General features: G+C 48.9%; 1 protein-coding gene across 1 annotated transcript; it reads right to left on the bottom strand.

The window, feature by feature from the left end:
• Positions 1 to 1,335: 1,335 nt before the first annotated feature.
• LOC121546387 (RNA polymerase-associated protein LEO1) lies at positions 1,336 to 14,354 on the bottom strand. The gene is given in 16 exon segments (XM_041857624.2): positions 1,336 to 1,651; positions 3,774 to 3,871; positions 4,170 to 4,371; positions 6,154 to 6,225; positions 6,227 to 6,290; positions 6,947 to 7,081; positions 7,299 to 7,393; positions 7,484 to 7,568; positions 7,710 to 7,833; positions 7,836 to 7,857; positions 8,463 to 8,557; positions 10,279 to 10,632; positions 12,838 to 13,181; positions 13,299 to 13,570; positions 13,651 to 13,793; positions 14,252 to 14,354. Coding segments are annotated over 16 exon segments (2,289 nt in total). The 5' UTR covers positions 14,310 to 14,354; the 3' UTR covers positions 1,336 to 1,525.
• Between the last annotated feature and the right edge of the window lie 96 nt (positions 14,355 to 14,450).

Below are 14,450 nucleotides of genomic sequence, written 5' to 3'. Positions count from 1 at the left end.
GACAGGACTCTACACACTGACAGGACTCTACACGCTGACAGGACTCTACACACTCACAGGACTCTACACACTGACAGGACTCTACACACTGACAGGACTCTACACACTGACAGGACTCTACACACTGACAGGACTCTACACACTGACAGGACTCTACACACTGACAGGACTCTACACACTGACAGGACTCTACACACTGACAGGACTCTACACACTGACAGGACTCTACACACTGACAGGACTCTACACTCAAGGACTCTACTACACTGACAGGACTCTCACACACTGACAGGACTCTACACACTGACAGGACTCTACACGCTGACAGGACTCTACACGCTGACAGGACTCTACACACTGACAGGACTCTACACACTGACAGGACTCTACACACTGACAGGACTCTACACACTGACAGGACACTACACGCTGACAGGACTCTACACACTGACAGGACTCTACACACTCACAGGACTCTACACGCTGACAGGACTCTACCTCTCTTCCCCCATTCTCCTCACCTCTCGCTCCCCCATTCTCCTCACTCTCTCTCCCCCCATTCTCCTCACCTCTCTCTCCCCCCATTCTCCTCACCTCTCTCTCCCCCATTCTCCTCACCTCTCTCCCCCATTCTCCTCACCTCTCTCTCCCCCCATTCTCCTCACCTCTCTCTCCCCATTCTCCCACCTCTCTCCCCCCATTCTCTCACCTCTCTCCCCCATTCTCCTCACCTCTCTCCCCCATTCTCCTCACCTCTCTCTCTCTCTCTCCCATTCTCTCAGACAGCTGGATTAAACTAGATCTACTGACAGCCTGTGACAAAGGGAAGATGTCCATCCTCCTCATCTCCTTCTCATTCAATGGGTTTTGAGACGAGATCTTCACGACTGTCGCCTCCTCCACCAAGAGCAGCCCTTCTTCACCAAGACTGGACACACTCCCATCCTTCCACCTCTCTCCACCAAGACTGGACACGCCCCCTTACCAAGACTGCACGTCTCTTCACCAAGACTGTCACCAAGACTGGACCGCCCCCTCTCTTCACCAAGACTGGACACACCCCTCTCTCCACTCACCCATCAACCCTCCATTTATACTCTACTGTGCCAGATGGATTGAACAGTATCTACTGTTACAGAAGAGGTTAGACAGACACTGTCCATCCCCTCAACTCTCCACCTACCATCTCTCTCCAACTCTGTCCCTCACACCTCTCACTCTCATCACTACCCCCCCTTCAACTCTCCATCTTTAACCTCGATTAGAAAATGGACGTCTCAAACAAAAACAAAAGTAAAACTGAACTTTTAAACAAAGATAACAAAGAGACTGAGGTTTGGTCATTGAGATAAACACCTAGTTCATCTGATCCTTTATTCCGTAACTACAGCTGTACAGAGCGATCTCTCTCTCACACAATCATTAGAAAATATACAAACCACAAATGAAAGGTTTCTTGTCTACACCGCGACGCGTTGGACAGAACAAAACACTGATAATACAGTGGTATGGTAAAAAAATGACATCATTCATCATCTTCCTCCTCCTCCTCCTCTTCATCGCTGATGACATATTTCTTGGCCTTCTTGGGTTCCACCTCCTCCTCCTCCTCATCCTCCCCAGCCTTCCTCTTCAATGAACTCTCCCCTTCCTAGAGAGAGAGGGGAGAGAGAGGGGGGAGAGAGAAAGAGGAGAGAGAGAGAGGAGAGAGAGAGGGGGGGGCGAAAGAAAGAGGGGGAGAGAAACAGGAGAAATGTGATATGACTCACTTCAGATCTGCCTCAAAGTGCTTTGTTACCTGAACTAGATTCATATATGTAGTGATTCACACTGTCTTCTGCTGCTAGAACATAGGACTGCACCCTCTGTCACACTGTCTTCTGCTGCTAGAACATAGGACTGCACCCTCTGTCACACTGCCTTCTGCTGCTAGAACATAGGACTGCACCCTCTGTCCCACTGTCTTCTGCTGCTAGAACATAGGACTGCACCCTCTGTCCCACTGTCTTCTGCTGCTAGAACATAGGACTGCACCCTCTGTCACACTGTCTTCTGCTGCTAGAACATAGGACTGCACCCTCTGTCACACTGTCTTCTGCTGCTAGAACATAGGACTGCACCCTCTGTCCCACTGTCTTCTGCTGCTAGAACATAGGACTGCACCCTCTGTCCCACTGTCTTCTGCTGCTAGAACATAGGACTGCACCCTCTGTCACACTGTCTTCTGCTGCTAGAACATAGGACTGCACCCTCTGTCACACTGTCTTCTGCTGCTAGAACATAGGACTGCACCCTCTGTCACACTGCCTTCTGCTGCTAGAACATAGGACTGCACCCTCTGTCACACTGTCTTCTGCTGCTAGAACATAGGACTGCACCCTCTGTCACACTGTCTTCTGCTGCTAGAACATAGGACTGCACCCTCTGTCACACTGTCTTCTGCTGCTAGAACATAGGACTGCACCCTCTGTCCCACTGTCTTCTGCTGCTAGAACATAGGACTGCACCCTCTGTCCCACTGTCTTCTGCTGCTAGAACATAGGACTGCACCCTCTGTCACACTGTCTTCTGCTGCTAGAACATAGGACTGCACCCTCTGTCACACTGTCTTCTGCTGCTAGAACATAGGACTGCACCCTCTGTCACACTGCCTTCTGCTGCTAGAACATAGGACTGCACCCTCTGTCACACTGTCTTCTGCTGCTAGAACATAGGACTGCACCCTCTGTCACACTGTCTTCTGCTGCTAGAACATAGGACTGCACCCTCTGTCACACTGTCTTCTGCTGCTAGAACATAGGACTGCACCCTCTGTCACACTGTCTTCTGCTGCTAGAACATAGGACTGCACCCTCTGTCACACTGTCTTCTGCTGCTAGAACATAGGACTGCACCCTCTGTCACACTGCCTTCTGCTGCTAGAACATAGGACTGCACCCTCTGTCACACTGTCTTCTGCTGCTAGAACATAGGACTGCACCCTCTGTCACACTGTCTTCTGCTGCTAGAACATAGGACTGCACCCTCTGTCACACTGCCTTCTGCTGCTAGAACATAGGACTGCACCCTCTGTCACACTGTCTTCTGCTGCTAGAACATAGGACTGCACCCTCTGTCACACTGCCTTCTGCTGCTAGAACATAGGACTGCACCCTCTGTCACACTGTCTTCTGCTGCTAGAACATAGGACTGCACCCTCTGTCACACTGTCTTCTGCTGCTAGAACATAGGACTGCACCCTCTGTCACACTGTCTTCCGCTGCTAGAACATAGGACTGCACCCTCTGTCACACTGTCTTCTGCTGCTAGAACATAGGACTGCACCCTCTGTCACACTGTCTTCTGCTGCTAGAACATAGGACTGCACCCTCTGTCACACTGTCTTCTGCTGCTAGAACATAGGACTGCACCCTCTGTCACACTGTCTTCTGCTGCTAGAACATAGGACTGCACCCTCTGTCACACTGTCTTCTGCTGCTAGAACATAGGACTGCACCCTCTGTCACACTGTCTTCTGCTGCTAGAACATAGGACTGCACCCTCTGTCACACTGTCTTCTGCTGCTAGAACATAGGACTGCACCCTCTGTCACACTGTCTTCTGCTGCTAGAACATAGGACTGCACCCTCTGTCACACTGTCTTCTGCTGCTAGAACATAGGACTGCACCCTCTGTCACAACTCACCTCTCCATTCTCTTACTGTACTTACACCTGTGTGTGTGTGTGTGTGTGTGTGTGTGTGTGTGTGTGTGTGTGTGTGTGTGTCACCCACCTCATCAGAGTCTAGTTTCTTGGCCTTGAGCAGTCTCTGGGCTTTGTCATCATCAGAACCCTCATCACTGTCAGACGAGTAGATCCTAGCACGCTCCTCTGGATGGAGGGAGGGAGGAGAGAGGGGAGGGATAGAAGAGGAGGGGAACAGAAGAGAGGAAGGAAGAGGGAGAGCGGAGGAGATGGAAGGGGTTGAGCGAGGGAGGACAGAGGGAGGAAGCAGGGTAGAGTTAGAGGGGGATGGATGGAGGAGAGGAGGGAGAGGACACATTAACATGGTTTCTCTGTCTCCTCAGGCCTTCTCCTCCTCGCCTGGATTTGATCTGGTTGGGTCTGCGTTTAGACGGGTTGTGTGTGTGTGTGTGTGTGTGTCTAGATGTGTGTTGTGTCTCCTCACCCCTCAGTCCTCCTGCTCCTCCTCCCCCCTTGTATTTGCTCTTGATGGCGGCCAGGCTGACTGACTCATCCCCCTCCTCATCGTCGTCATAGCGATCAGGCTCCAGGTAACCGGCGCTCAACCCTCGTTGGTGCTGCTTCTCTCTCATCCGCCGCTGTTGGCCCTCACGACGGATAGACGCCCGCAGACGCTCCTCTTCTTTCTGTAGGGGGAGGGAGGGGGAGGGGGGGGGGGGGGGGGGGGGGGGGGGGGGGGGGGGGGGGGGGGGGGGGGAGGGAGGGAGGAGGAGAGGAGGAGAGACGGGTCAACATTTTAACCCCTCATGAGATAAGGTGTTGTCCTGTCTATTTGAAATGTTCTGAGAACATATAGGACAGATATAGGACAGTGTATTCAGCAATATCAGCCCAGTCAGTGTTTCTAGTAACAACAGAAAGTCTGTCTCCTCTCCAAACCGTAGTTACTACACTGAACTAAAATATAAACCCATCATGTAAAGTGTTGGTCCCATGTTTCATGAGCTGAAATAAAAAGATCCCAGACATTTTCCACACGCACAAAAAGCTTATTTCTCTCAAATGTGTTTACATCCCTGTTAGTGAGAATTTCTCCTTTGCCAAGATAATCCATCCACCTGACAGGTGTGGCATATCAAGAAGCTGATTAAACAGCATGATCCTTACACAGGTGCACCTTGTGCTGGGGACAATAAAAGGCCATTCTAAAATGTGCAGTTTGGTCACACAACACAATGCCACAGTTGTCTCAAGTTTTGAGGGAGCGTGCAATTGGCATGCTGACTGCAGAAATGTCCAGAGAATGTCATGTTAATTTCTCTACCATAAGCCTCCAACGTCGTTTTGGAGAATTTGGCAGTACGTCCAACCGGCCTCACAACCGTAGACCTTGTGTAACCACGCCAGCCCATGACCTCCACATCCGGCTTCTTCACCTGCGGGATCGTCTGAGACCAGCCACCAGACTGCTGATGAAACTGTGGGTTTGCACAACCAAAGAAGTTCTGTCCAAACTGTCAGAAACCATCTCAGGGAAGCTCATCTGCGTGCTCGTCATCCTCACCAGGGTCTTGACCTGACTGCCGTTCGACGTCGTAACCGACTTCAGTGGACAAATGCTCACATTTGATGGCCACTGGCACACTGGAGTAGTGTGCTCTTCATGGATAAATCCCAGTTTCAACTGTACCGGGCAGATGGCAGACCGTGTGTATGGCGTTGTGTGGGCGAGTGGTTTGCTGATGTCAACGTTATGAACAGAGTGCCCCATGGTGGCGGTGGGGTTATGGTATGGGCAGGCATAAGCTACGGACAATGAACCCAATTACCTTTTATTGATGTCAATTTGAATGCACAGAGATAACCTTCAAGAGATCCTGAGGCCCATTGACGTGCCATTCATCCGCCGCCATCACCTCATGTTTCAGCATGATAATGCACGGCCCCAGGTAGCAAGGACATGTACACAATTCCAATTCCTGGAAGCTGAAAATGTCCCAGTTCTTCCATTGCCTGCATACTCACCAGACATGTCACCCATTGAGCATGTTTGGGATGCTCTGGATCAAAATGTACGACAGCGTGTTCCAGTTCCTGCCAATATCCAGCAACTTCGCACAGCCATTGAAGAGGAGTGGGACAACATTCCACAGGCCACAATCAACAGCCTGATCAACTCTATGAAGGACAGTTGCTTGAGGCAAATGGTGGTCACACCAGATACTGACTGGTTGTCTTTTTTTTAAGGCATCTTTGACCAACAGCTGCATATCTATATTCCCAGTCATGTGAAATCCATAGATTAGGGCCTAATGAATTACTTATATGAACTGTAACTCAGTAAAATCTTTTAAATTGTTGCATTTTTTGCGTTCATATTTATATTCAGTGTAATTCTACTAACATTACACACCTCATAACCTTATTACATTACATCCAGTATGAAATCACACAGTCCTGCATGTTACCTTGATCATCTCGCTGCGTTGAGACTCAGGGTCTCGTCCAGCCATGGGCAGTATTCTGATCTTCTGGGTTTTTAGAACAGCGGTCGGCCAGAGAGAGGGTCATCTTCCTGTGGGTGGCGCTGTCTGTCGAGTGGGGTCTGGAGAGAGAACACACACAATAATGGGCTTATATCTCGCACTGTCTGTAGTGGGGTCTGGAGAGAGAGAACACACAATAATGGGCTTATATCTCAGCACTGTCTGTCGAGTGGGGTCTGGAGAGAGAGAACACACACAATAATGGGCTTATATCTCAAAAACAGATATTCATGCTTTTTCCTTCAGACTGAAAGAGGAACGTCGTCTCATAATTCTGTAGCAAAACAAGTCACGTTCTAATACTTTACCAAAACAAGTCACCTTCTATTCTAATACTTTACCAAAACAAGTAACACTGAACCTTAATTCTCGACCAAAACAAATAGTTCTACCCTGATAATGAATCCAAACAATGCTGTATCAGAAGGTAAAGCCCCATGACATCTAGTAAGTCACGTTCTATGGTAAGACCCCATCAAAACAACTGTTCTGTAAGCAGCTTGGCTAAAACCAGACACTAACACACACTTACCCACTCTGTTCTGTTCCCTCAGATAAGACATGTCTGAACACAGCTCTGCTTAGACACTGTTGTTGTTGTTCACTATTAAATCTGGACCGTGTTCTTCTATTTGGTGCATGATGTCTGTCAGAGCTCTGGGTTGGCGTTCAGACAGAGGGCAAGGTGTGTGTGTGTGTGTGTTGACAGAGTTACCTGAAGGTGAGTTTGGTCTTGAACACAGCCTGTCCCTGTAACCCAGTCCCCTGTCTGATGAACAGGTGGTTGTGGTCTCCCTGGAGAGGAGCTTTATACACATCGAACACCTCATTACCCAGGTGGAGAGACATGCTGTGGAGAGAGAACACGGATACATACACACGCACACACACACACACACGTGTGTGCACATACACACGTAAACACAGATTTCACATGGTCAAATCAATGAATGAATTATTCAATCATTCACAATCATCAGCTGTCCAGTGTTTCTCCTCTTCCTCCAGCCCTCTGAGGACCTTGCGGTGGTGTGTGTGTGTGTGTGTGTGTGTGTGTGCGCGCTGACCTGCCGTCAGACCACTTGACGATGCGGGCGTTACTCTCTCTGGCGTCGCCCCCCTCCTCCCCCTTCTTGGCTCTCCACCGGATAGTATTCTCAACCTGAACACAGAACACGGTCACGTCACTCTCACACACACACACACACACACACACACACACACACTGCAGACACACAGGGCACACACACACCTTCAGTTTGAGCCTGGTCCGACCCTCTTCATCCAACATCTCCTCATCCTCAAACTCATCTTCATAGTACTGAGGGTCAAAGGGTCTGAACAGGGAGGAACACATCACATTAGACACACAGTTCAGAGGGAAGACACTGCTTCTACCTGTCCAGACCCTTCAGATCTGTTAACATGGAACGGCAAGGGTTAGGGAGTGAACTGGGACCAGCTGGGGTGTGTCTAACCTGGGCTCAACAGAGAGGAAGTTGGGTAGTTTGACGAAGTAGAGGTCTGATCCTAGATCCGTGCTGACTTTAGGAATCTCCACCTCGATACGAGTCTCTGGGACGGGCTCCTCCTCAGCGTGATCCCCTCCACACCCTCCTCCTGGTCCTGGAGACACAGACACGCCTTCATTATTAGTTATTGTAACATGCAGAGGTAAAGTGTCTCTCACCAGGGGTTGTCCTGGAGTGGGGGTAAAGTTACTCTCACCAGGGGTTGTCCTGGAGTGGGGGGTAAAGTTACTCTCACCAGGGGTTGTCCTGGAGTGGGGGTAAAGTTACTCTCACCAGGGGTTGTCCTGGAGTGGGGGGTAAAGTGTGTCTCACCAGGGGTTGTCCTGGAGTGGGGGGTAAAGTTACTCTCACCAGGGGTTGTCCTGGAGTGGGGGTAAAGTGTGTCTCACCAGGGGTTGTCCTGGAGTGGGGGTAAAGTTACTCTCACCAGGGGTTGTCCTGGAGTGGGGGGTAAAGTTACTCTCACCAGGGGTTGTCCTGGAGTGGGGGTAAAGTGTGTCTCACCAGGGGTTGTCCTGGAGTGGGGGTAAAGTGTGTCTCACCAGGGGTTGTCCTGGAGTGGGGGGTAAAGTTACTCTCACCAGGGGTTGTCCTGGAGTGGGGGGTAAAGTTACTCTCACCAGGGGTTGTCCTGGAGTGGGGGGGTAAAGTTACTCTCACCAGGGGTTGTCCTGGAGTGGGGGGTAAAGTGTCTCTCACCAGGGGTTGTCCTGGAGTGGGGGGTTTCTCAGCATCACTGTCTGATGAGATGTCGTCTGCCTCTCCAAACAGGTCGTCTGCTGCTGGCTTCTTACCTGAGGAAGAGATGGAGAGAGTTGAGTCCTGACCCCTAACCCCTAACCTCTGACCCCTAACCTTTGACCCTGACCCCTAACCTCTGACCCCTAACCTCTGACCCCTAACCCTGACCCCTAACCTCTGACCCCTAACCTCTAACCCTGACCCCTAACCTTGACCCCTAACCTTGACCCCTAACCTCTGACCCTGACCCCTGACCCCTAACCTCTAACCCCTAACCCTGACCCCTAACCTCTGACCCTGACCCCTAACCTCTGACCCGAAACAGGTAGGAGTTGAACATAGAGGGATTATACCCTGATTCCCCGCCTCCTTCTCAAAGCGCATCGGAGTAGGCTTGGGCGGTATCCAGATTGTCATACCGACCTTGTGCCATCCCGGGATATTCAGTAATACCGGCACTGAACACAAGGGGCGCTATTTTCCAACCCCACTGAGCCTCTGCAATCTGAAGGTTACCAATGCCAACAAGTACATGTAAAATCCCATAGTGAATGATAGCTAAATGCTAACAAGTGCATTGCGAACATTTTAAAAGTCTCCTGACAAACTATTTGCAGAACAAACATCTCAGCTCATAAAGTTATTAAAGTAACTCAAAAATGCTACTCACAATTTGCTGCACGCAGAAAACTAATATTAGCCAGCAAGGCTTGTGATCCAGGAGGGGATTCTCTGCTGATACCAAGAGAAGCTTGATTTTGGAAGAAGCTAACCACTTACCTAGATACTAAATTAGCAAACCAAATGCACAACTGCAGAGCGTTTAGCACTTTTAGACAGTTAACTTAATAGTTATAAGATATTTAGCAGGCAAATATTTCGTTGTGAAATCCATACTGTAACTAAATCCCCTGGCGCATGCCGCACACCAGTAACTGGGGACTACCGGTAAAGCTTCCTAACGTTAAATAATGTGACCGGTGAAATGAAGAACGCCATCTGGTTTATCTACTAACATATTGCACCAGTTGACTGCAGGTACTGTATTTCTTTACATAAAAAAGTAGCTACAAATATTCTAATTAATTAAATAAATTATATATAGTCACAACGGTATTGCAAAACCATCCTGTGGCTATTTCCAAATACCCCGGTATACAGTATACTGTATATATCAGGGTTCCCCAACTGGAGGCCCACAGGCCAAATGGTTTTATTTGGCCCCCCAAAGTTGAGATTTTTTAAAACTTTTTTATTTATTTATTATTGCTGGACATAAAAGACTAATAATACCAGGAAATCAGCTCCAAGTGATTTTAAATTTGGAAATCGGTTCCCACGTATTCCCACACATTATAGAGACACGTGATCGCATACAAATGTAAGCAGGGTTTGAAATGATTATGTTTTAGTCAACTATTATATCTGTTTGGGCTTCTTGTGGTCAATTTGCAGTCTACAAATTATTTCTAATTATGTTCCGGCCCCCTGACCGGAACATCCGCTCAAGAAAAAAAAAAAAAAAAAAAATTGAGGAAACTTGGATCTTCTCCTCTAGTATGTTGAGAAGACCACGTGTAGGACTTCAGATTAGGGTTACAAAAATGCGGTACATTTTTCAAAATACCCACGTTTTCCAGAAATCCCGGTTGGAAGAGTCCCGGATTCAGGAGGGGATAAGCAGGAAATCCGGGACCCTCTAACCAGGACTTCTGGAAAAGCAGGGATTTTTGGGGAAGTTCTTTTTGCAACCCTCCTTCAGATCTAGGTTTACCTTTTCCTTTCTTCTTGGCTCCAACGTCGCTGTCAGAGTCTGAGGCAGACGCCGCCATCTTCTTGGCTCCAACGTCGCTGTCAGAGTCTGAGGCAGACGCCACCATCTTCTTGGCTCCAACGTCGCTGTCAGAGTCTGAGGCAGACGCCGCCATCTTCTTGGCTCCAACGTCACTGTCAGAGTCTGAGGCAGACGCCGCCATCTTCTTGGCTCCAACGTCGCTGTCAGAGTCTGAGGCAGACGCCGCCATCTTCTTGGCTCCAACGTCGCTGTCAGAGTCTGAGGCAGACGCCGCCATCTTCTTGTTCTTCCGTCCAATGAAGTCATCCTCGCTGTCACTGCCCTTCGCAAACTCTGAAGCACACACACACACATCATTTAATTTGTATAATTCTCCTGTAGACTTCCAGTCATTGCGCTAACAAAGATTTATGATCACTTTATTGGTCAATTCCACACAAGGTCCAACCGAAATGTTACTTCCCCTTTTAACCCAACCCCTCTGAAAAGACACACACATACATACAGTGCATTCGGAAAGTATTCAGACCCCTTGACTTTTTCCACATTTTGTTACGTTACACACAGCCTTATTCTAAAATGGATTAAATAAATACAAATCCTCAATCTACACACAATACCCCATAATGACAAAGCGAAAACAGGCATTTTGAAATTGTTGCACATTATTCAAAATAAAAAACAGAAATACTTTATTTATGTAAGTATTCAGACCCTTTGTTATGAGACTCGAAATTGAGCTCAGGTGCATCCTCTTTCCATTGATCATCCTTGAGATGTTTCTACAACTTGGAGTCCACCTGTGGTAAATTCAATTGATTGGACAATCGATCCCACAGTTGACAGTGCATGTTCGAGCAAAACCCAAGCCATGAGGTCGAAGGAATTGTCCGTAGAGCTCCGAGACAGGATTGTGTCGAGGCACAGATCTGGGGAAGGGAAACAAAACATTTCTGCAGCATTGAAGGTCCCCAAGAACACAGTGGCCTCCATCATTATTAAATGGAAGAAGTTTGGAACCGCCAAGACTCTTCCTAGAGCTGGCCGCCCGGCCAAACTGAGCAATCGGTGGAGAAGGGCCTTGGTCAGGGAGGTGACCAAGAACCAGATGGTCACTCTGACAGAGCTCCAGAGTTAATCTGTGGAGATGGGAGAACCTTCTAGAAGGACAACCATCTCTGCAGCACTCCACCAATCAGGCCTTTATGGAAGAGTAACCAGACGGAAGCCACTCCTCAGTAAAAGGCACATGACAGCCCACTTGGAGTTTGCCAAAAGGCACCTAAAGGACTTTCAGACCATGAGAAACAAGATTCTCTGGTTTGATGAAACAAAGATTGTACTCTTTGGCCTGAATGCCAAGTGTCACGTCTGGATGAAACCTGGCACCATCCCTACGGTGAAGCATGGTGGTGGCAGCATCATGCTGTGGGGATGTTTTTCAGCGGCAGGGACTGGGAGACTAGTCAGGATCGAGGGAAAGATGAACGGAGCAAAGTACAGAGAGATCCTTGATGAAAACCTGCTCCAGAGCGCTCAGGACCTCAGACTGGGGCGAAGGTTCACCTTCCAACAGGACAACGACCCTAAACACACAGCCAAGACAACGCAGGAGTGGCTTCGGGACAAGTCTCTGAATGTCCTTGAGTGGCCCAGCCAGAGCCTGGGCTTGAACCCGATCGAACATCTCTGGAGAGACCTGAAAATAGCTGTGCAGTGATGCTCCCCATCCAACCTGAGCTTGAGAGGATCTGCAGAGAAGAATGGGAGAAACTCCCCAAATACAGGTGTGCCAAGCTTCAAGCGTCATACGCAAGAACACTCGAGGCTGTAATCACTGCCAAAGGTGCTTCAACAAAGTACTGTGTAAAGGGTCTGAATACTTATGGAAATGTGATATTTATACATTTGCTAAAATTTCTAAAAAACTGTTTTTGTTTTGTCATTATGGGGTATTGTGTGTATATTGATGAAATATATATATATTTTAAATTAATTTTAGAATAAGTCTGTAATGTAACAAAATGTGGAAAAAGTCAAGGGGTCTGAATACTTTCCGAATGCACTGTATACAGGTTTTTGAGAGGTATGGGGGGCTGCCACACTGGGCGCCTGGGGAGCTGCTGTTATGGGGGGGTTAAGTGACTTGTTCAAGGACACAGTTGGGAAAAAACAATGCCATCTAGGATGTGATACAACAATATCATTGACAAAGCCTGATAGAGAACATTAATGCAATAGTAAAGCAGATGTTGCTGAACGTTGCAACAGTTTTCTTTTCAAACTCAAAGGATGATCTAGTGCAGGGTTCTTCAATTCCGGTCCTGGAGGGCCGAAACACCTCTGTTTTTCATCCTCTCCTTCTAATCAGGGGCTAATTCAGACCTGGGACACCAGGTGAGTGCAATTAACTACCAGGTAGAAATAAAAAACAGAAGTGTTTCAGCCCTCCAGGACCGGAATTGAAGAACCCTGATCTAGTGAGTGGCTAGAGGAAGGTCCTTCAGACCAGACACACAGACACACTCTCTTTAATACCTGACTTATTCCTGCTCCTATGCCCCGCCCCATCCTCATCAGAATTCTCTCTCTCTTCGTCCGATTGGTGCCGCTTCTCCTCCTCGTCCTCTGATTGGTCACTCTTAGCCCCTCCTCCCCACTTTTCATCACCTGATTGGTTCTCCCTGCCTGACCCCTCCCCATCTGAGTGGGGTGTTCCGGGCCCTGAGTGGGGGGTGCCGGGGACAGACTGGGGGGTGCCGGGGACAGACTGGGGGGTGCCGGGGATAGACTGGGGGGTGCCGGGGATAGACTGGGGAGTGCCTGGCGCCGAGTGGGGGGTGCCGGGCGCCGAGTGGGGGGTTCCGGGGTCACTATGGACACTGGCGGGAAAACAAGTTATTATGCATTACGTACATTCCAATGAAATTTGTTTTCACTCAAAGTGCTTTCAATACCTGGTGAAAACCCATTCCATTATCATTCCTCCTCCTCCTCACCTCTTCTCAGAGCGAGCGCTGCCCCTCACAGACCTGGGGCTCCCTGCCCCCGATACTGGACTGCCTGCCTCTGACCTTCGATCTCCATCTTCCTCCTCCTCCCGGTGCCCTCTCTCCGACCCACTGTGCTGCTCCGCATCTGACTGGTCATTGTCCTCGGGCTCCGAGTGCATGCTGGCGTCTGACTGGTTTCCTGAGCGTTCTGACAGGTTTGATTGGTTGTCGCTGTGTTGGCTATGGCGTTCCTCTTCACTGTCATCCCCAAACAGCTCCTGGTTCATAGAGTTATATGTCATTATTGAGGCTAAGAGTGTTTCCTGTGTGTGTATGTACTGAACCAACTGGACCTCACCTTGGTGTTGGGCTTTACCCCGTCTCGTCCTAAATCCTCATCTCTCTCGCTGTCACTGCCGGAGGCGTTACTATGGGAATGGGAACGGGACCGGGGCACCTCCGGCTCAGAGTCAGAACCCGAACCAGAGCCAGACGCCACTGCTGAGGACACGGACACACACACACACACACACACACACACACACACACAGAGAGAGACAGACAAACAGTCATGTTAGCAGAGGGGGAATGTACATACATGTGAAATAAACACAAATACTAACGTTAGCTACTCACACACATACTCTCGCTGGCACACACACACTTTCTAAGGAGAGCTTGGTTTGTTAGCTAGCTAGTGTGCTGGACCAAGTAAGTACTGGCTCTGCCTAGCAGGCCAATTTGGCTATTTTGTTCCTAGTTAGGTTGTAGATGGATATTCTCACAAAGGTCCTCTTTACTAGCTACTTAACGTTAGCTTAGCTAGCATCAGCCAACCGGCCTTAGCTAGATCACATTAGCTAGCTTGCTAGCTGTAACTGCACGACGCTATTCGTCTAGCGTGACGTTAGACGTGTTTAGCAAACTTTTCTGAACAGCATTTTGATGGCTAACTTTACCTCTTTGTTCGTTGTCGCTGTCCCCATCACTCCCGAACAGTTCGTCCATGTCCGCCATTTCTTTCGATGAAGACGAACCGGAAGTGACAAATTAGCGCTTTTGCAGATTTTGTTTCCCAGTTCAGCGCGACACAGAAATGCACGATTAACTGCGTTGAATATCCACCAGGTGGCGGCAGATGAGCGCTATGAAATAAGG

This window comes from Coregonus clupeaformis, unplaced genomic scaffold (genome assembly GCF_020615455.1).
Source record: "Coregonus clupeaformis isolate EN_2021a unplaced genomic scaffold, ASM2061545v1 scaf1908, whole genome shotgun sequence".
NCBI lineage: Eukaryota > Metazoa > Chordata > Actinopteri > Salmoniformes > Salmonidae > Coregonus > Coregonus clupeaformis.
This window is presented reverse-complemented; position numbering and strand designations above follow the sequence as displayed.